Genomic DNA, 22,531 nt, shown 5'->3' on the forward strand with positions numbered 1-22,531 from the left:
CCAGTGATGTGGTGTAGATGGAGAAGAGCAAGGGTCCAAGAACTGAACCCTGAGGAATCCCTGTGGTCAGTTGATATGTTTTGGATACCTTTCAAGTTCCTGGGGATCCACATCTCGGCGGACATGACCTGGACAACCAACACCTCCAGCCTGGTCAAGAAGGCTCACCAGCGCCTTTTCTTCCTGAGGACACTGAGGAAGAATCAGCTTTCCTCCACTATCCTGGTGAACTTCTATCGCTGTGCAATAGAAAGCATCCTGACCAACTGTGCTACAGTGTGGTATGGGAGCTGTTCTGTTGCAGAGCGCAAGGCACTGCAGCGGGTGGTGAAAACCGCCCAGCGCATCACTGGGACTCCACTACCTGCCATCGAGCACATCCAGAGGAAACGCTGTCTGCATCGAGCTCGCAGCATCCTTAAGGACTCCTCTCACCCAGCCCACAGACTGTTTTCTCTCCTGCCCTCCGGCAGGCGTTTCAGGTGCCTCCGGACCAGGACCAGCAGACTAAAGAACAGTTTTTTCCCCAGAGCTGTCTCTTTATTAAACTCTAACCCTCATTGATCCCACTCCCCTCATATACTGATTGACTCTCCTCTCCCTCCTCACACCTGCCTCCATTTTGTTATTTGCAATACTATAATGTTCATTTGCACTGCTGACTGTTATTACAGTAACAACTGTTTACATATGCATCTTGCACTACTACCTTGACTGGAATATGCTCAATTTGCACTGCCGACTGTTTATTTACAGTACCGACTGTTTATATATACATTGCAATATCGTACCTTAACTGTAATATGCAATTACTTTCCACTGCACTTTCACTCGGATAGCTTCTGTCCAAACTTTATTTGCACTACTTTAAATCCATTGTTATACTGCTCATTAGCCTAACTTATACATATATCTATTTGTTAAATTCTGTTTATAGTAATAGCCATCTGTATATTATGCTCACATTCTGTTTATAGTAACAGCCATCTGTATATATATTCATAGTACATATCTATCTGTAAAATTCTGTTTATAGTAACAGCCATCTGTATATTATATTCAGTACATATCTATCTGTAAACATTCTGTTTATAGTAATAGCCATCTGTATATTATTATATTCAGTACATATCTAGCTGTAAACTCTGTTCACAGTAATAGTTATCTGTATATTATATTCATAGGACAATCTATCTGTAAATTTTTGTTTATAATAGTATTCAACTCTATATTTATTCAGTACATATCCATGTTCTGCACTTATGGAACCACTGTATATCCTGCACTTGCTGCTATTGCACTCTGGTTAGACCTAAACTGCATTTCGTTGCCTTGTACCTGTACTTGTGTAATGACAATAAAGTTGAATCTAATCTAATCTAATCTAATTGCAGTAGTCAAGCCTAGAGATGACCAGGGCCTGGACGAGAAGTTGTGTTGCATGCTCAGTTAGGAAAGGCCTGATCTTCCTGATGTTATACAGTGCAAACCTGCATGATCGAGCTGTCTTTGAAATGTGATCTGTGAAGGTCAGCTGGTCATCAGATGTTACTCCAAGATTTCTGACCGACCTTGATGGGGTAATTGATGATGAATCTAGCTGGATAGTGAAGTTGTGTTGTAGAGACGGATTGGCAGGGAGGACGAGAAGCTCAGTCTTTGCCAGGTTGAGCTGCAGGTGATGTTCTTTCATCCATGTCGAGATGTCCGCCAGACAGCTTGAGATCCGTGCAGCTACTGTGGGATCATCTGGTTGAAATGAGAGGAAGAGCTGTGTGTCATCAGCATAGCAGTGGTAGGAGAAACCATGTGCCTGTATGATGTGTCCCAGTGATGTGGTGTAGATGGAGAAGAGCAAGGGTCCAAGAACTGAACCCTGAGGAATCCCTGTGGTCAGTTGATATGTTTTGGATACCTCACCTCTCCATGCGACCCTGAAGGACCTACCTGTGAGATAGGACTCAAACCAGTGGAGGAAAGTTCCTGTGATGCTCAGTGATGAGAGGGTGGACATAAGGATCTGATGATTCACAGTGTCGAAGGCAGCTGACAGATCCAGGAGAATGAGAACTGAGGATTTGGAAGCAGCTTTTGTGATCCGTAGGGCTTCTGTGACCGACAGTAATGCAGTCTCAGTTGAATGCCCTTTCTTGAAGCCGGATTGGTTGACATCCAGCTGGTTGTTCAGAGACAAGAAGGATGTTACTTGGTTGAAAACAGCTCTTTCAAGTGTTTTCGCAATGAATGGTAGGAGAGAGATAGGTCTGTAATTCTCTGCAAGTGATGTGTTTAATGTTGTTTTTTTAAGCAGTGGAGTAACCCGAGCCTGCTTGAATGCAGTAGGGAAAGTGCCAGTATGGAGGGATGAGTTGATGATGTGTGTGAGTGCTGGTGGAAGTGTGGGAGAGATGGCTTGTAGAAGGTGTGAGGGGATGGGGTCTAGAGGGCAGGTGGTAGGATGGTTGGAGAGGAGAAGTTTAGACACTTCTTCCACGGTTAGCGGAGAGAAGGAGGAGAGAGGGTTATTGGCTGTGGAAGGGGTCGGTCTGGGTTCCTGTGTCTGTCGAGCTGAGAACTGACTGCTGATAGTTGTTGTTTAGTTGGTGAAGAAGTTAGCAAAATCGTCAGCAGTTAAAGAGGAGGCGGGTGGTGGTGGAGGTAGACAGAGGAGAGAGTTGAATGTCTTGAAGAGTGATTGTGTGTTAGAGGAGCTGTTGATCTTGTTGTGGAAGTATGAAGATTTTGCAGCATGAACATCAACAGAAAAGGAAGAGAGGAGAGATTTATACATACTCAGGTCAGATGTGTCTTTTGATTTGCGCCATTTCCTCTCCGCTGCCCTGAGTTCGGTCCGGTGTTCACAAAGAACCTCAGACAACCAGGGGTTAGAGGGGGTAGCGCGTGCAGGCCTGCAGGAGAGAGGGCAAATGTTGTCTGGAGAAGAGGTTAGAGTAGAGCATAAGGTATCCGTTGCGGTCACCAATCCGATGGTCACCGATCCACTCCCTCCCCCCAGATGAGGGCCGGGTGGAGTCTTTGTTTGTGTGTGTGTCTGTTCCAGTGCTGGCTCCTCAAAAAAAAAAAAAAAAAGATGGAGCAAGCGGTACCCATACTTCAACGAAATAGCAAATTCCTCTGTTCCTGGGTCCCAAGAGGGCAAGTCTGCCTGTGTGCGACCCTGTAAAGCCTTGCACCCTTCAGCCCTCTCTTGTTCGCCAGCTGGCAGTGGTTCGAGGACCCGGTCATCACAGGTAAGTGTTGCACTGCACACTCAGACCCCGCCTTTGGGCCTTTGAGCCGGGTCCCTGTTCTCGACCTCGCTGCCCCACCTCGGGTACGTCTGTGATTCCCTGGCCCCTGGCCCGGTTTTATGGAAGCCTAAAATGCTTCCAAAGGGTCCAGCCTGGCCCCAAACGGTACCTTCAGATTCGGCTTGCGATTGATTTCGCTCGGCTTCCGCCCAGGCTCAGTGATATTCATCATACCTAGGTGTTGAGCAGAGATGCTCCTAAAAATTTGTGAGATTCATCACACCTAGGTGTTGAGCAGTGCTCCTGTCCTGTGTGTGTACGTCGCAGTCCTACTGGCGAAGGACGCGTGCTAGCCGTTTCCTCCAGCCGATATGAAGTCTGGCTTCCATGAGCCCGTACTTCATTGTACCCTAAATGTGTGGTGGGTTACGACCATCTTGGATCTGTGTCAACTGAAGCAGCGGTTTTGCATTTTCTGAAGAGGCACGATCGCTTTATATCATGAACAGATTAAATTTAAACTTCATAATATAAAGTGATCGAGGCTCTCCAGAAAATTTGCACTAAACTGCTCAATTCATATGGATTAGTTTTACGATCTCTTTATGAACTTTTTAAAGCATCAAAGTGGTGGTTGTGTAGCTGTCAATGGAGGGACAGAAAGCTCTCAGATTTCATCAAAAATATCTTTATTTGTGTTCAGAAGATGAACGAAAGTCTTACGGGTTTGGAACGACATGAGGGTGAGTAAATGATGACAGAATTTTCATTTTTGGTTGAACTATCCTTTTAATGCTCTCTCTGTATTGTTGGTTATTGTATTTATCATTAGCTGGATCCATCCTCAAGAGGGAGCTAAAGCTTAAAAAATTAAAACAGTTGTTTTAAACACAAAGACAAATTTTATAATAATTATCAGGAGGGTCTGTACAAATATTTTAATATTTTTTACATTTGTTATTTTATTTTTAAAAAAATGTATGTACTCTTTTGGTTGAGTTTATTAGAGATTTTATTAATTTTACAGAACATAACTACAGGACAATCAATTATTTAATTTTAAATAACACCCAGAAGTTGGCACAATTTGTGTGTGTGTGTGTGTGTGTGTGTGTGTGTGTGTGTATACATATACATATATATATATATATATATATATATATATATATATATATATATATATATATATATATATATATATATATATATATATATTACATCATTTTATAATATTATGCTAATATTATTATATATAAACAACTCTCCAAATAGATGAATAGCAGCAGACGTCCTGTATAACAGCATATTATTCATCAACACTAGTGTAGTCAAAGTTGGAGTAGGTTTGCTTGGATTTATTGCTCAATAGATGACCCAAATAAAACCTCTGATTGTGCCTGATATGTGGATTCTCATCTATAAGTGTGCTCTTGTGTATAATGACATACTCAATGTGAAGTTGAGAAGAAAATATTACCTAATTTCTATAGTCTCATCTAGTGATCTATTATTATTTTATTTATTTTTATTTAAAAAAAAGGTTACAGTTTTTCTCCACAGTCACATGTGTAACATGTGGTTGCCTCAAACACCCACTCATGCACACTTGAATATGCAATGGTCTCCTGCATTCGTACTTTTCCGATGAATTAACACTGTGGTCGTGAAACACTTCAGGCAGTCATACCTATGATTTAAGAATTGCGCTTGCACTTTTACTCACATGTGCACACAGGATGTTTGTCCGTCCTGCTGTGACCTGTTTCTCTATGAGTACTATATATGGTGCTGATGTGGTTGGTGGTCGTTTCTGATAGCCATCTTTAGAAAAACAAGAAAACCACAAACTGTTTTCACACAATGCAGCACTTCATCAAAACAAAACAAAACAAACAAAAAAAGATTTGTGACAAGTTCACATATTGTATGTGCTTTTTGTATTCATTGTGTGGAGTCTTTGATTTATCTTAAAGGTAGAGGAGATCAACAATATATAACATCGATGGATGGATGGACAGACGGACAGATATAGGATTTTCACTGCAGTTTTAATTTTTGGACTCACTTGATTCCAGGTCTGTTCACATACTTTGTCTAAGAGAAGATTTTGATATTACCCACACATGAACACATGCCTAGTTAAATTCACTTTTTTTTATCCAGTCTTTCCTTTTTTTGGCCTTGTTGGGAATTAAAAAGGCTCTTTTGAGCACTTTTGTCTCTCTGTGAGATTTACCACTGACTTGTAACATACCTTCACATTTATTTGTGTATATTTCAAAGTAAATTCGGGCCAGGAGCAGAGCAATTTAGCTCAACAAAACCAGATTATTTTTGCAGAGAATATAGTGTCAAAGGCATTGGTCCTCACCTCATATCTTTACTAACACTTTTGCTCCAATTTGGGAGTGGGGTAAAAGACACCAGGTTGATTTCAACCAATCACACTCTTTCAAGTCTTGGTTTGAAAGTGACCAATCACATCACATGCAAGTCTTCTAAAGAGCATTTTCACACATCCATTGCTTCAAACATGATCGTTTGGGCCATTTTGATCTTTTGGGCTCGTAAGTAGCTTTTTTCCCCTTCTTTCCACTGTCTAAATGTATATGTATTTATTAGTCAGTTCCATGTATGCATATATTTAGTGTTTAAATGAAACCTCACTGTTCTGTTTTAGCTGGAGTCCGACCTGATCACAGTGGTGAAAATGTCTTGTTACAAACATTCCAGCTGGGAGATGATGTTACAATCAAATGCTTCTCGAAAAAAAGTTATGGCAACACAATGGTTTGGTATAAACAGAGCATTGGGCAGATCCCTCGGCCTATTGCATACAATTATTGGAATGATATAGAATTTAAGGATGAATTTAAAAATGGGAGATTAAATTTTTCAGCAAGCAAAGGATCTTTTCATCTGAACATCACAGCTATGACCAAGGAGGACATCGGAATATACTATTGTGGGACGATGTACTTGAATTTAATAGAATTTATCTCCGGAACATATCTGATGCTAAAAGGTAAAATAGATTCAATTTGTAAAGATTTTGTGTTGGAGAAAACTACTTAAACAATTTAACAGTCCTTGTTTAAAACCAAAAGAGTCTTGACATGTTTATTTGCTATTTCAAAGGAACTGAATCTAAAGACTTTAATGTGGCATGTGGGAAGACACCAGTTGTGAATGGAACCACTTTTAAGAATAACGGTAATTATTCATTAAATTACTATGACTTATAGTTAACCTGCTTTGGTGACTCTCACAACAGTGGCCCTAAAAAGTATTTGCATCCTTAAGCCACGCTTAAAATAGCATGAATTTCATTGCATTACACAACAAAATATCCAACCAAGTGGATTCTGCAAACAAGAACAGCAAAGTTTCAGCAATGATTCACAAGATGTTTTTTTTAAAGTAAATGTATGAAGTCAGTTCTCTTCAAGTTGAATGTGTCAAGTCAATCTAAATGTTTTTGTGAAAATGTTTTGCTTGAAAAGTGTGCTTGCACTATCTTTCTTTAAAACGAGTCCCACTTGATTTGACACTTTGTTATCTAATGCGAAGTCATTAATTTATCTTTAAGTATATGGTTCGAGTGTTAAAATATTTTTTTGGGCTACTATATACAGTTTCAAGTCATGAAAAAGTATATTCACAACACATAGCTAGCAGTTCTAGTAATGTATATTCACAGTATTTTAATAACGAATTTTACTATGAGCAGAATGTGCTTTATTAAATTATTTTTGTATCTTTTCTCCATTTCAGACAGCAATAATCAAAAAGTATGGGATCCTGTGTTACTTTGCTTGATATCCTCCAATGTTGTTTTTGTGATAGTAATTGTCACACTCCTTGTTGTTCACTGCAAACGCTGGGGAAACAAGCATAGAGGTAAAATTCCACCCACACTTTCCATCAGTTAAGAGTTTAATTGAATAGGCTGTTGATCCAGAAAAAGTTGTATACAGTCTAATATACAGATATGTTGTACAAACACTTTAAATATTCAATCACAAATGTGTATGTCAAAGTTTAACTAAAATTTTCCACAAATTTTGAAGGATCTACAAATCTAGCATCTCCGTCATGTGAGGTAATTTTCAAAAATACAAAATACATTTTCTTCTGTACTATAATATGTACTTCTAATCCATTGAATATTAAACATTTTAACATAAGTAATGTAATTTGCTTCTCAAGCAGAAAAGAAAAAAATAGGCTATACATTTTTTTTTAACAGATTGGAGATTCAGATGTGAATTATGCAGCAGTGAGTTTTGCCTCCGTCCCTCCAGCCAGAAGATCAAACAACAGACTGAATACAGTGAAAACATCTGAATACAGTGAAGTGAACTACAAGCCGACTGATCACATGATTTAACAGATGATTGGACATTTATCTTTACAAAATTATTTGCCTTTTTATAAACATGTATTATTGATATTTCAAAAGATGAATGATTTGTATCATCTTACAAATGATAATGATATAAATGATCATTTTCAAAGTCACATTGGATGCTTTTAACATTAAATTAAGCACATAAACAGTCCCTGAGATTATCATTGCCACACTTTGTGTTTGTTGTTCCAGCCGCGACGTCGCAGAAAAATAGAAACCGTTTCTAAAATAGAATCGTCGCGTGTCGCCATCGCGGGTGGTTAGGACAAAAACTCTGATTAACATGGAAAAGATACCTTTTATCGCACGTCTCGTCTCGTGTAGTTAGGACACAGACTGTACGTGATCATCGCTGTAAGCCATGCCACACTATAAGATCTCAGTTGTCATTAATGTCAGACTGTAGGACAGTCAAGACGCGTTAAAAACGGACGTGATCTGCATTACACATGGGATTGAAATAGTGGCTACAATGAAATCTCTAACGTTAAAGGACAAGTTCGGTATTTTACACTTAAAGCCCTGTTTACAGATCGTTTCTGATGAAATAGAACGGTTAAGATAAAAATTTGGACACATGCTGCTGTCCCGAGAATTTTAGGTTTCTTTCGCTTCCCCCCCCCCACCCCCACAATGGTTGGATAGGTGCACTGGAACAATCCTTCATAAAACGCATTAAACTTTCGTTTACAAAGACGTGAAACTCACCGAGTGGTCAGGGGTGTTCATTGATATACTCACACAAAAATGGGGGGAAAGCGAAAGAAACCTAAATTTCTCGGGACAGCAGCATGTGTTTAAATTTTAATCTTTAACGTTCTATTTCATCAGAAACGATCTGTAAACAGGGCTTTAAGTGTAAAATACCGAACTTGTCCTTTAATTTAGGTCACGGCTTGTCTTGAAAAACGAACAATTGAACAATTTGACGGCCATAGTAGGAGAAGTCACACTGCAGGACTGCGAGTCAAATCTTCTGACACTGTCAGAATTTCGTCAGAGGTCAAATTTGATCGCAACGGTCATTAATCGGCTGTCGGTGAACATGTCAAACTAACATTCAAAGACTTCAGATTTTAGTCTAGGATCAGAGGATTCTTTTAGGATTTGCAAAATTTGTCTCAGACGGCCAAATCGCGGCCAAAATCGCACAGTGTGCACCCAGCTATGTTTGTTAAAGCAGATTAATGGATCAATGAAGTGAAAGATAATAAAAAGTACAATCTGTTTTTAATGAAAATGACATGCATTTCTATGATAATAACTGCATGACAAAAATTTGAAACTTTAAACATGCATTTTCAGATTGTCTTCATGATTAATCTCTATCCTGCTCAGTCTTGTCATGTTCTTCATAGCTGGAAACACTTCCATAGTCTGATAAAGGAAGCCTCTGACACCAGTCATGCACCTTAGCCAAAGACATCTGTATGTCCTCTTCATCAGCACATGAGGACATCTCTGCTTAAGGAAATAAAACAAAGCTTTGGTTATCTGACATTTTTGACATTTTTTCAAAAGAACCTTAAGTACGTGACTTTGAATTTGCAATCTGTTTGTTGGCAGCACAGAACTTTATTAGATTAGATTAGATTAGATTCAACTTTATTGTCATTACACAAGTACAGGTACAAGGCAACGAAATGCAGTTTAGGTCTAACCAGAAGTGCAATAGCAGCAAGTGCAGGATATACAGTGGTTCCATAAGTGCAGAACATGGATATGTACTGAATAAATATAGAGTTGAATACTATTATAAACAAAAATTTACAGATAGATTGTCCTATGAATATAATATACAGATAACTATTACTGTGAACAGAGTTTACAGCTAGATATGTACTGAATATAATAATATACAGATGGCTATTACTATAAACAGAATGTTTACAGATAGATATGTACTGAATATAATATACAGATGGCTGTTACTATAAACAGAATTTTACAGATAGATATGTACTATGAATATATATACAGATGGCTGTTACTATAAACAGAATGTGAGCATAATATACAGATGGCTATTACTATAAACAGAATTTAACAAATAGATATATGTATAAGTTAGGCTAATGAGCAGTATAACAATGGATTTAAAGTAGTGCAAATAAAGTTTGGACAGAAGCTATCCGAGTGAAAGTGCAGTGGAAAGTAATTGCATATTACAGTTAAGGTACGATATTGCAATGTATATATAAACAGTCGGTACTGTAAATAAACAGTCGGCAGTGCAAATTGAGCATATTCCAGTCAAGGTAGTAGTGCAAGATGCATATGTAAACAGTTGTTACTGTAATAACAGTCAGCAGTGCAAATGAACATTGTAGTATTGCAAATAACAAAATGGAGGCAGGTGTGAGGAGGGAGAGGAGAGTCAATCAGTATATGAGGGGAGTGGGATCAATGAGGGTTAGAGTTTAATAAAGAGACAGCTCTGGGGAAAAAACTGTTCTTTAGTCTGCTGGTCCTGGTCCGGAGGCACCTGAAACGCCTGCCGGAGGGCAGGAGAGAAAACAGTCTGTGGGCTGGGTGAGAGGAGTCCTTAAGGATGCTGCGAGCTCGATGCAGACAGCGTTTCCTCTGGATGTGCTCGATGGCAGGTAGTGGAGTCCCAGTGATGCGCTGGGCGGTTTTCACCACCCGCTGCAGTGCCTTGCGCTCTGCAACAGAACAGCTCCCATACCACACTGTAGCACAGTTGGTCAGGATGCTTTCTATTGCACAGCGATAGAAGTTCACCAGGATAGTGGAGGAAAGCTGATTCTTCCTCAGTGTCCTCAGGAAGAAAAGGCGCTGGTGAGCCTTCTTGACCAGGCTGGAGGTGTTGGTTGTCCAGGTCATGTCCGCCGAGATGTGGATCCCCAGGAACTTGAAACTGGAGACACGCTCAACAGCCATTCCATTGATGTGGATGGTGTCGTGTGTGCCTCTTGACACTTTCCTGAAGTCCACGATGAGCTCCTTCGTTTTGGTGGTGTTGAGGAGCTGGTTATTTTCGGTGCACCATGTGGCCAGGTGCTTGATCTCCTCCCTATAGGCAGTCTCATCGTTGTTGCTGATGAGACCAATCACCGTAGTGTCGTCCGCAAACTTGACGATGGAATTAGATCCGTACACAGGCTTGCAGTCGGAGGTGAAGAGGGAGTAGAGGAACGGGCTTAGCACACAGCCCTGTGGTACACCAGTGTTGAGTGTGATGGATGTGGAGCAGTTGGAGCCTGATCGAACATTCTGGGGTCTGTTGGTCAAGAAGTCCAAAATCCAGTTGCACATGGAGGTGTTGAAGCCCAGGTCTCCAAGTTTGGCTATTAACTTAGTTGGGATGACAGTGTTGAATGCTGAGCTGAAGTCAACAAACAGCATGCGTGCATAAGTGTTCTTATTGTCCAGATGTGTGAGCACAGAGTGCAGTGCCATGGAGACTGCATCCTCTGTGCTCCTATTGCTACGGTAGGCAAACTGGTGTGAGTCCAATGTGGATGGTAGAGAGTCTTTTAGGTGTGCCAGGACCAGCCGCTCAAAGCACTTCATTACGATGGGTGTGAGTGCTACAGGGCGGTAGTCATTAAGGCACTTCGGGCTGGAGTGTTTTGGCACTGGCACAATGGAAGTGCATTTAAAGCATGTTGGTACAGCTGCTTGGGCAAGAGACAGGTTGAAAATGTCTGTAAAAACCCCAGCGAGCTGCTCCGCACATGCCCTGAGTACGCGTCCAGGGATGTTGTCTGGTCCAGCAGCCTTGTGCGCGCTGATCCTGCTCAGTGCATTGCAGACATCTGTGGAGGAGAGTGTGATCGGTGGGTGGTCAGCTGAGGATTTGAGCTTGGTGGCAGTTTCTCTGTTGTCTCTTTCAAAGCGAGCATAAAAGTCATTTAGCTCGTTCAGGAAGTTGACATCAGTGGCTGCGGGGGTGGAGTGAGAGGGTTTGTAGTCACTGATGGCCTGAATGCCCTGCCACATGCGCCGAGGGTCAGCGTTGGAAAAGTGTCCCTCTATCTTAAGCTTGTAGCAGTGCTTGGCCTCTTTGATGCCCCTTTTCAGATTTGCTCTGGATGTGCTATAGGCTTGTGCATCTCCTGATCTGAAGGCAGTATTGCGTGTCTTCAATAGGAGTCGCACTTCCCTGTTCATCCATGGCTTCTGATTTGGGTATGTGGTGATCTGCTTCTGGGTTGTAACACTGTCAATGGTGGTATTAATATAATCCAGTACAGAGGAGGTGTAGCAGTCAATGTCCGTGTGAGAGCCACTGGTGGCTTGAGAAGCAAACATACTCCAGTCTGTGTGTAGAAACCTTTCCTGGAGTGAGAAATCTGCCCCCGCAGGCCACACCTTGATGGTCTTCACTGATGGCTTCACGCGATTGATCAGAGGTGCATATTTGGGGGTGAGGAACAAAGAAAGGTGATCTGACTGTCCCAAGTGGGGGAGGGGTGTCGCGACGTAAGCTTCAGCCATGTTTGTGTAAACATGGTCTAAGGTTTTGTTTCCTCTGGTGTGACAGGAAACATGCAGGTGAAATTTCGGTAGCACTGACTTTAAGTTTGAATGATTAAAATCACCCGCAACAATAAACGCAGCTTCCGGGTGAACGGTCTGTTGTTTACTGATGGCTGCGTGAAGTTCTTTCATAGCAAACTTGGCATCAGCATCCGGGGGAATATAGGCTGCAGTTATAATAGTGGAAGTGAACTCCCGCGGTAGATAAAACGGTCTACATTTAACCATGAGAAACTCAAGGTTAGCTGAACAATGTCTCCCAACAATAGCAGAGTTTGTGCACCAAGCTTTGTTAATGTAAATGCACAATCCACCACCTCTGGTCTTACCGGAGCCATCTAATGTTCTATCCGCCCGGAATGTATGGCGTCCCGCTAGCTCAATAGCGTTGTCCGGTATTCCGCTGTTTAACCATGTTTCCGTGAAAATTAGAACATTACAGTTCAAAAGTCTCTTGCTGTATGTGATGTTGAGTCGAATCTCCTCCATTTTGTTCAACAGCGACCGTACATTGGCAAGGAAAATGCTGGGTAAAGAGAGCCGGTGTGGTGTTAGCTTTAGCTTAGCTCTTAGTCCTCCGCGCTTCCCCCGCCTTTGTTTACGATCTCACCGGCGCCTGCGAGCACTTCCGCCCGGCCGGGCAGAGTGCATAGCCTCGGGTGATCTGGCGATCTCAGGAAGGAGTCGAAGGTTGTCCATAAAACTGTCGGAAATTCGCAAACCAATATCCAAAAGCTCACCTTGGGTGTACGATGTTAAGGCACAACTGTTCTGGACGAACAGACCCGAAATGAGCAAGAAAAATACTGCTAAATTACAGAATCTGGAGAGACCGCGAGCCTCGCGATGTACTCGCGCCGCCATCTTGGATCTATCATTGAAAGTGATAGATCCAAGATAGATAGATCTTTATTAGCTACCAGCCACTCTCAGCCAAACTTCCAAATTAGTGAATTGTATAATTTTTTCTGTACTTACCATTGATATCCCGTTGTTCTAGTTTATACTGTTTCCTAGCCATGTCTACTGCTTCCCGACGATTCCATTCCCTCTCAAGTGCATCTTTCAGCTGGTGTTTGTTGATAAATAATTCTGTATTTATTACTTCTCCACTAACTGCAAGCAAAAGCATAATGAGGCAATTAAAGTGAGTATAAGCCACTGAGATAAAAAATAATTTATTGCAAAAAATTACACATACGATTCAGAGGTATTTCTAAACTTCTTCCACTTCTGACAAATCTTTGTGGGCTCATTGTTTTTAACATAGCTTTCATCAGAGCATCACTCCTCTCCCATTCTTCATTAAGCAATTTTTTGACATCCTCAACTCGAAGCCACTCAGATAGGGTTTCTCTTTCTTGGGACTTCTTTTTCTTCCCCTGATGTTCATCATTGCTTTCCAGCAGAGCACTTTCCTTTATCATTTCCTCAATCTTCTCCAGTAACTGATTTACTTGGGTGCGATCTTCTCTCATGCTCTCAAACACATGATATCTGTTCCCGCACATCTCGACGAGTCTCACAAGAGAGTCCCCTTCACTTTCAATGTGGTACTCAATAGGTTTGTTTCCCAATAATACTCCCCATGTGAAGAGCACCATGGTTTGCCTCCAGACCTTTTCACCAAGTGGTCTCATGTTTTCTAATATGATTTCCATCTGCTCTTCTAAAAACGACGTGTCTGCCGGTATAACCAAGAGGATTGCATGGGGGGAAGAATCCATTGCCTTCAAGATCTCAGTATTCACCGAATCTGCGTTCAGTTGATACGGAAGAAATTTCCAAAAGCTTGGTGTGTCCACCACAGTGACCTGTCTTCCATTCACTTCTCCACATGTTCTGACACACTTCACAGTCTTGTCAAATGAAATGTGATCACCCAAAATGGCACTGCAAGCTACTGTCTTGCCTGACAGGACCCAGCCCAGCAGCACAATATTCAGAGGTGTAACATCATGCTCTGCTTCTGTTGAAAATATGTATTTTATAATATATTTAAAATATATAGAATTGTGAAATATTTATAATATTTATGAATAAATATTATTAATTATATTATAATACAATATTTTATATTTATAATATATTATAATACACTATTAAAATATAATTTTATTTTTTATAACACACTTTACTTGTTTCATTTAGAGACTTTAGTATACTGTATGTGTCTATGTTGTAGGCTACAGCTGATTGCAATGTAAACAACAATTGATCATTTTTATGCAATACAATTTATAGTTATACTGAGTAAAATAACAACAAACTAAAATTGGAGACTGACCGGCATCACTTTTTATTTCTTCCAGTTTTCTTCTCTTCTCCAAAACTTGGTGTGCTCTGGCAGTTGCTCTCTCTTCCACATTTTTTATTTTAATCTCCAAATCCATCAGCCTTCTTGCATCAGCTTTAAAAAAACGGCCATTGTTTTCAGCAACAAGTTTCTCTATCTGCCTAAATAGCTCTTTCGCCTGGGAACCATCTCTATCCAGGTCAGTGTCAAAACCAACATATCTGTTTCCACATTTTTGAGTAAGCTTGTTCAAGTTTTCCCCTTCACGTTCTACATATTGCTCTATAGTTTTGTGACCCAAATGTTTGAGTTTTGTGAAGACTATAATGGTTTGATCCCAGACATCTTCACTAATGAACTGCATGTGACCCTCGGCTGCTTTCCCGTGCTTCTCTGAGAAAGCAAAATCAACCTCTATCACCAGGAGGAAAACATGAGGTCCTGGTGGACAGATACTGGTGCTCCTAACAAGCTCCGCTTTCATGCGCTCTGGGGTGTCGCATAACTGATAACACTTCCACCAGCCTGGGGTGTCCACAAGAATGATTTTCCTGCCGTGTGTGTTTCCTTCCATCTTCACACACTGTGTGGTCGTTTGATCAGATTCACATTTAACATTTAAAAAGGAGTGTGCCACATTACTCTTACCACTCAGATGTCCTCCCAATAACACTAATCGCAATTCTGTAAAACAAAAGCAGGAAGAGGATGAGGATGACACAGTTTATTTTTTTATTTTGTTTATGCTCTACTAAATATTTTTTTAATTAATTTTCATGAAAATTATTTTAAAGCCTTTGATTACAAAGAAGAGAAAGGAGAATCACCACATCCTACAATTTTTCTTGAAAATGCTTCATTTGATGTCTCTTACCGTCTGCCATTGTAAAATCCAAATAAAATATATTGCTTGAAATAATAATGAATCCTTCTCAGTGATCAATTCTTCTCTCAGTCCTTTTTTAGTGTCTTTACTGCAGATTAAAACAAAAACAAAAAAACGTGTGCATGAAAATGGTTGCATTTCATAAAATGGCTTCTTTCCATTGAAGGAGAAACTAAAACTGATGCATGATTGGACTATCTGTTTTGATCATGTTGTTTAATGTTGATAAACTGGACAAACCGGTAATAGGTCAAAAACACTCCTCCCCCCCACCCCCGTCAAATCTCTAAGTAAGTAAGTGTACTGATAGTTGTCTTCTAAGCATGGGAGTTAGTTGGAAAATTACATGGAGAAATAACCTGAAATACCAGAGGAATTGTTTATGTTGTAGGTCATTGTAACTGGAACATTAATCTGCTGTCACTAATGATTATTTTGGTAATCTATCGATTATTTTGATCGAGTAATTGGATATTTTTTGTGGTAATAGAAATACACCTGCAAATCATAAGTAAGTTCTATAGTTTTCTGAAACCTTACAATAATTAATTACAAAAACCAGTTGGGTGCTTCCCTAAAAATGTATATTGTATTCAAATTACTGAGACCTATTCTTAATCTGGCCATATCTATTTCTTCTTTTCTATTCCCTCCTCTATTCTTCACAGAACCAACTTTATTTTGATTGGTATAGATGTCTCCCTTTAGTCTCCCTGTCCCACTGCTGTTTTTTCTCTTCTTTCTTTCTTAAGCCAGCTTAAGGGTGCATTACTGCCACCTACAGGACTGGAGTCATTTCAGTAACACCCCTGGGCAACCATTATTTTTAGCTGTGCAGCTCCTACTGTTGAATAGGAAGTAGATAACGTACAAAACAAATGTCAAAATTAGTCTAAAAAAACAACAACATTTTACAGGTTAGTGCAGAAAATGTGCATGTGCTTTCTAAAGTGAAAAGATTTTAATTGACTTGCTTTCCTCTAGCAGCCATATTGAATGTTGCAGTTTTGAGTGGTCGGACTCGTCCTCTTTTATGGCTGTGTTTGACTGCTTTTGTCCTATAAGTGCTGTACCTTCTGTTTTAAGCCTCAGGCCTGTAAGGGGTTGTTGTCTTAATTTGACTTTCAGAACAATAAATTAACACTCATACAATAAGTTACACAGAAAGGCTGTTTAAAGAAATAACAACAGTTGCATTGGAATTATAAGGACAAATAGTAAAGCTCAGATATTTTTAAATGTTACAAACCATTTGCTATGTTAAAAGCTATATCGGGGTCCTTATAGGTAATACTGTATGAGTTTGATAAAAAACAAAAAACAAAACATGGGCTACTTTTATATGTAGGCTATTTGAAAAAGTTTATTTAGGCTACACACACGTGTTGGGTTTCCATGCTTGATGAGGACTTTTCATAGACATAATGATTTTTAAACTGTATATTCTATCTTCTAACCATAAACACAACCCTCACAGAAAACGTTCTGCATTTGTACATTTTCAAATTTATTTGTATAGCGCTTTTCACAATACATATTGTTTCAAAGCAGCTTTACAGAAAGTGCATTTCAGAAATGTACATAGAGAAATACAGTTAGTTAATCATGTATTGATTTAGGGCATAAACATCGCCAGCGTCGAGTCGTCTCTTCACAGGCGCCGAGTCGTCTCTTCACGGGTGTTGGAGAATCTGTAGTTTCCATGAGAGGCTGGATACAAACTGGAGCTGACGATCTGTATTTACCTCGGGACTAGCGTCCCGAGATAACAACAGAAAAGCATATGGGAAATAATTAGCGTAGCTGCTGTTCGCAATATTAATGCATTCAATCTGATTCAACTGTAGTATAAAATGTAAGTATTATGTGAATGCCTGGCTGAAGAGATGCGTCTTTAATCTAGTTTTAAACTGGGAGAGCGAGTCTGAGCCTCGAACAATATCAGGAAGGCCATTCCACAGTTTAGGAGCTAAATGTGAAAAAGCTCTCCCTCCTTTAGTGGACTTAGATATCCTAGGAATGACCAGAAGCCTCGAATTTAGTGATCTTAAAGAGCGCGATGGATTGTAGGGCGATAGAAGTTCCGTTAAATACACGGGAGCTAAACCATTTAGGGCTTTATAGGTCAGTAGCAATACTTTGTAATTGATACGGAACTTTATAGGTAACCAGTGTAGAGACGACAGAATTGGTGTTATATGATCGTATTTTCTTGATCTAGTAAGAACTCTAGCGGCGGCATTTTGGACTAACTGTAGCTTGTTTATTGAGGATGCAGGACAACCAGCTAATAAAGCATTACAGTAATCTAGTCTCGAGGTCATGAATGCATGAACTAACTTTTCTGCATCAGAAACAGATAGCATGTTACGTAGCTTAGCAATGTTTCTAAGGTGGAAAAAGGCTGTTCTTGTAACATATGAAATATGATTTTCAAAAGACAAGTTGCGGTCTAATATAACACCCAGGTCTTTTACTGTAGAGGATAAAGTAACAGGACACCCTTCTAAATTAAAGTTGTATTGTAAGAGGTTTTGTGGGCAGTTTTTTGGACTAATAAGTAATACCTCCGTTTTATCTGAATTTAATAGCAGAAAATTACATGTCATCCAGTATTTTATATCTTTAACACACTCTGTTAATTTAGATAATTTAGCGTTTTCATCTGGTCGTGATGAAATATATAATTGAGTGTCATCAGCATAACAGTGGAAATTAATTCCATGTTTTCTTATAATATTACCAAGTGGCAGCATATATATTGAGAATAGCAGAGGGCCTAACACAGATCCTTGCGGTACACCGTAGTTTACTGACGTTATCTTCGATTTTTCCCCATTTACGCAGACAAAATGGTAACGGTCTGATAAGTACGATCTAAACCAGTTTAATGCCTGTCCCTGAACACCAGTGTAGTTTTGTAGTTGATCTAAGAGTATTGTGTGATCTATAGTATCGAACGCAGCACTAAGATCAAGTAAAACTAGTATTGAGATACAGCCTTGGTCAGAAGCTAAAAGTAAATCATTTGTGATTTTAACGAGCGCAGTTTCTGTGCTATGGTGCGGCCTGAATCCTGACTGAAACTTTTCATAGATATCATTTTCTTGCAAGAAAGAGCACAGTTGAGCGGACACAACTTTTTCTAGTATTTTAGACATAAATGGAAGATTTGAAATGGGTCTGTAATTTGCTAGGTTATTATGATCTAATTGTGGTTTCTTAATAAGAGGTTTTATAACTGCCAACTTGAATATTCTTGGAACATGACCTAAGGATAAAGACGAGTTAATAATATTGAGAAGAGGCTCTTCCACTACAGGTAACACTTGTTTCAGTAGTTTAGTTGGTATTGGATCTAATAAACACGTTGTTGGTTTAGATGCAATGATAAGTTTATTTAACTCTTCCTGTCCTATAGTTGCAAAGCGCTGTAATTGTTCTTGCGGGGTGATAATTGAGGCTGAATCATAAGACACCATTAAAGATTGTACATTTACAATTGTGTTTCTGATGCTTTCTATTTTCTCAGTGAAGAAATTCATAAAATCATTACTACTACACTGTGACAGAATATTTTGCTCCGGTAACGTCTGTTTATTTGTTAGTCTAGCGACGGTGTTAAATAAAAACCTTGGATTGTTTTGGTTGTTTTCTATTAGTTTGCGGAGATGCTCAGCCCTGGCTGCTTTTAGGGCCTTTTTATAACGTGACATACTGTCTTTCCATGCGATTCTAAAGACCTCTAGATTAGTTTGTTTCCATTTACGCTCTAAATTACGAGTTTCTCTCTTTAGAACATGCGTAACACTGTTGTACCATGGTGCTTTAGTTTTCTCTCTATCCTTTTTTAATCTAATTGGTGCAACGATGTCTAATGTACTAGAGAAAATGGTGCTCATAGTGCTAGTCATTTCCTCTAGTTCATCTGTTTGTTTGGGTTCACTGAGCAGCTGAGACAGATCAGGTAAGCTATTTGAGAAATGATCTGTAGTTGTTGGAAGGATTGTTCTGCCTGGTCGATAACGTGGCGCAACATGACAAATTTCAGCGGTACGTAGTATGCAAGTGACCATGTAATGGTCAGTGACTTCATTCATTACTATCTAAAGATGAGAATACCGGGACCACACACACACACACACACACACACACACGCACACACACACACACACACACACACACACACACACACACACACACACACACACACACACACACACACACACACACACACACACACACACACACACACACACACACACACACACACACACACACACACACACACACACACACACACACACACACGTTGTGTTTTCATGTTTTATGGGGACTTTCCATTGACATAATGATTTTTATACTGCATATTCAATCACCTTACACCTACCCCTAAACCTACACATTACAGAAAACTTTCTGCATTTTTCCATTTTCAAAAAACAACACTTAGTATGATTTATAAGCTGTTTTCCTCATGGGGACCAACATTTTTTGGATATTGCCATCTTTGTGGGGACATTTTGTCCTCAAAATGAAGGGTTTACTTGGACACACACACACACACACACACACACACACACACACACACACACACACACACACACACACACACACACACACACACACACACACACACACACACACACACACACACACACACACACACACATACTTGGTTTCGCTATATTTGTGGGACATTTGGTCCCCCCACAATGTAAACCTGTATACACACACACACTTATCTGTTTATCTGTTTATAAGTGTTTTGATGTGCGATAACCAACCCACATTACTTTCTCTCATTCAAAATAGCCAAATTATGCTTTTTGCGGTCACTTGCAAAGTGTTAAGCTTGCATTGGTTTAACGTTGTGGTCTTTGCACTACAGCAATAGCAGACCCTCACTAGTTTCCGTTTCAGGATGTGTTCTGCTGACCTGATTTCTTTTATGTGTGTTTGTTCTTGTGCCACCAGTGACCTTTTAAGATAAACGCACCCACACTGGTGTAGGAGAAACCCGCTGAGACATGCACTTTGGTCAAAACAAGCTGCAAAAGCTTTAATAGAAGTACCACTCTCAGTAAATGCCAGACTTATTGCTTACATTTCATTATGGTTCTAATTTTTTTTTGTTTTTATGATGTCAAAAATGAATGCTTTATGTCTGTTGACAAGAAAATCAAACTAGATAAATGCATTGATTGCAAATGATTCAGTGTTGAACTCTTGTCTTTTCTAAATCGAGTCAGTTATAGACAGTGTTGGGTAAAGTCACTTTTAAAAATAATGCATTACAATATTGCGTTGGACTGCAGCGAGCTCCTGCTACAGTGTTCTCTATATTTTGAGATGCAGTCTCACCAGTTCACCAATGATCGTGCCAGAGTGACCTTTGTCATCTCATTGTTATCCGGACGCGCGCTACAGTGGGCTCAGTCACTGTGGCAATCCAATGCCCTAGTCATCTCCTCACTGCTCCTCACTTTTCCTCAGCCACTTCAAGGAAGTTTTTGGTCAAACCGTATCAGATTTATCAGTTCATGACCAGTTATTCAACCTTCGTCAAGCCAAAAATTCTGTCAGCACTTACGCTCTCCAGTTTCGCACTCTTGTGGCTGCTAGCGGCTGGAATGAAACTGCACTTCTCACTGCCTGCTCTCTTCCGATTCCGCTGCATATCTTCTGCCCTCGGCACCATCAGTCGTCCTTCCAGCACCTGAACCCATGCAAGTGGACCTCCTATCATCGTCAACGAAGAATTCTGAACCAACTGTGACATCTTCATCTACTCCTGGAACCTGGCCAAACATCGCCTCCACGTGACGCAGGTCCTTGAAAAGCTCTGCCATCACCTCTACCTCAAGCTTGAGAAATGCGAGTTCCACACAACCTCCGTCCACTTCCTAGGGTACGTCATCTACCAACATGGCATCCAGATGGACCAGAGGAAAGTGGATACCATCCAGAACTGGCCACAACCCACTACCATAAAGGAACTCCAACATTTTCTTGGGTTTGCCAACTTCTACCGACGATTCTTCCACAACTACAACCTCCTCAGTTCTCCTCTGACCTCTGCTCGCAAAGGCCGACCCAAGTCTCTGTCCTTAACCCCTGCAGCATCTGAATCTTTCCAACAGCTCAAACAAGCCTTCCAAACCGCTCCGACCCTGGTCCACCCTAATCCAGATCTTCCGTCCATTGTTGAAGTGGATGCCTCATCTACCGGGGTCAGAGCGGTCCGGCAGGGTGATCCTCCTAGACTCCATCTATGTGCCTTCTACTCTAAGAAGCTTTCCCCGGCGGAGCATAACTACGACATTGGTAATCGAGAGCTGCTCGCCATCAAGCTGGCTCTTGAAGAGTGGAGACATTGGCTGGAGGGAGCGCATCACAAGTTTGATGTTATCACAGACCATCGTAACCTTAAATGCCTACGAGAAGCTAAAATATTGAACCTGCACCAAGCCCGGTGGGCATTATTCTTCACCAGGTTCAACTTCAATGTCTCATATGGACCTGGGGATAAGAACTTAAGGCAGATGTCTTATCACGTCTTCCCCAACCTGTTCCTGATGATTCTACTCCTGAGCCCATTCTCCCTCCAGCCATGATCATCAGCCCCATAAGATGGGCCATCGATGAACAAATTTCCCAAGCCAATCGCTCCAACCCTGCTCCGCCGGGAGGTCCAGAAGGGCTCCTCTACGTTCCACCCACCTACCGTTTGGCCCTTCTGGACTCAGCTCATACATCTCCGGGTTCTGGACACCCAGGTAGCTGACGTACCCTCTCGCTCCTACGTCAACGCTACTGGTGGCCCACCATGCCTCAGGATATCTCCCGGTACATCAAGGGTTGCTCAGTCTGTGCCATTACCAACACTCCTCAAAGACTCCCAGAAGGTAAACTGGTCTCTCTTCCCATTCCTCATCGGCCATGGTCGCATCTGGGCATTGACTCCGTAAGCCTCTCCTCCGGTTACCATCCTCAAAATAACGGCCAGACTGAGCGGAAGATCCAGGAGATCGGGAGATACCTGACGTCCTACTTTCACCAGAACCAGGACAGCTGGAGCCAATTCCTCCCGTGGGCCGAGTATGTCCAAAACTCCCTTCGTCAATCCACCATAGGGCTCACCCCGTTCCAATGCATCCTAGGGTACCAGCCTCCTCTATTCC

The 22,531-nt window shown here is 40.8% G+C and overlaps 2 protein-coding genes across 2 annotated transcripts; one reads left to right on the forward strand and one right to left on the reverse strand.

Annotated features, from left to right (window-relative positions):
• Positions 1–5,721: 5,721 nt before the first annotated feature.
• LOC311288104 (uncharacterized protein) lies at positions 5,722–7,813 on the forward strand. The gene is made up of 6 exons (XM_084405354.1): positions 5,722–5,818; positions 5,932–6,276; positions 6,390–6,464; positions 7,026–7,151; positions 7,322–7,353; positions 7,501–7,813. The coding sequence occupies exons 1-6, from the start codon at positions 5,785–5,787 to the stop codon at positions 7,639–7,641; spliced, it is 753 nt and encodes a 250-aa protein (XP_084261480.1). The 5' UTR covers positions 5,722–5,784; the 3' UTR covers positions 7,642–7,813.
• Positions 7,733–15,538, reverse strand: LOC311288102 (GTPase IMAP family member 8-like). Its single transcript, XM_084405352.1, has 6 exons — positions 15,336–15,538; positions 14,453–15,145; positions 13,367–14,134; positions 13,144–13,281; positions 8,530–9,126; positions 7,733–8,143 (listed from the first exon to the last, which is right to left on the reverse strand). Exons 1-5 carry the CDS (start codon positions 15,343–15,345, stop codon positions 8,981–8,983), a joined length of 1,755 nt encoding a protein of 584 aa, XP_084261478.1. The 5' UTR covers positions 15,346–15,538; the 3' UTR covers positions 7,733–8,143; positions 8,530–8,980.
• Between the last annotated feature and the right edge of the window lie 6,993 nt (positions 15,539–22,531).

The sequence above is a fragment of the Rutilus rutilus genome (assembly GCF_951802725.1).
Source record: "Rutilus rutilus genome assembly, chromosome: 3".
In the NCBI taxonomy this organism is placed as follows: domain Eukaryota; kingdom Metazoa; phylum Chordata; class Actinopteri; order Cypriniformes; family Leuciscidae; genus Rutilus; species Rutilus rutilus.

Coding starts and splice junctions, on each gene's coding strand:
- LOC311288104 (XM_084405354.1), top strand. CDS start 5,785: ATGATCGTTTGGGCCATTTTGATCTTTTGGGCTC. Junction 6,277..6,389: donor AACATATCTGATGCTAAAAG/GTAAAATAGATT, acceptor GCTATTTCAAAG/GAACTGAATCTAAAGACTTT. Junction 7,354..7,500: donor TAGCATCTCCGTCATGTGAG/GTAATTTTCAAA, acceptor TTTTTTTAACAG/ATTGGAGATTCAGATGTGAA.
- LOC311288102 (XM_084405352.1), bottom strand. Junction 14,135..14,452: donor AGAAATAAAAAGTGATGCCG/GTCAGTCTCCAA, acceptor TATTTTCAACAG/AAGCAGAGCATGATGTTACA. Junction 9,127..13,143: donor AGAACAACGGGATATCAATG/GTAAGTACAGAA, acceptor TATTTCCTTAAG/CAGAGATGTCCTCATGTGCT.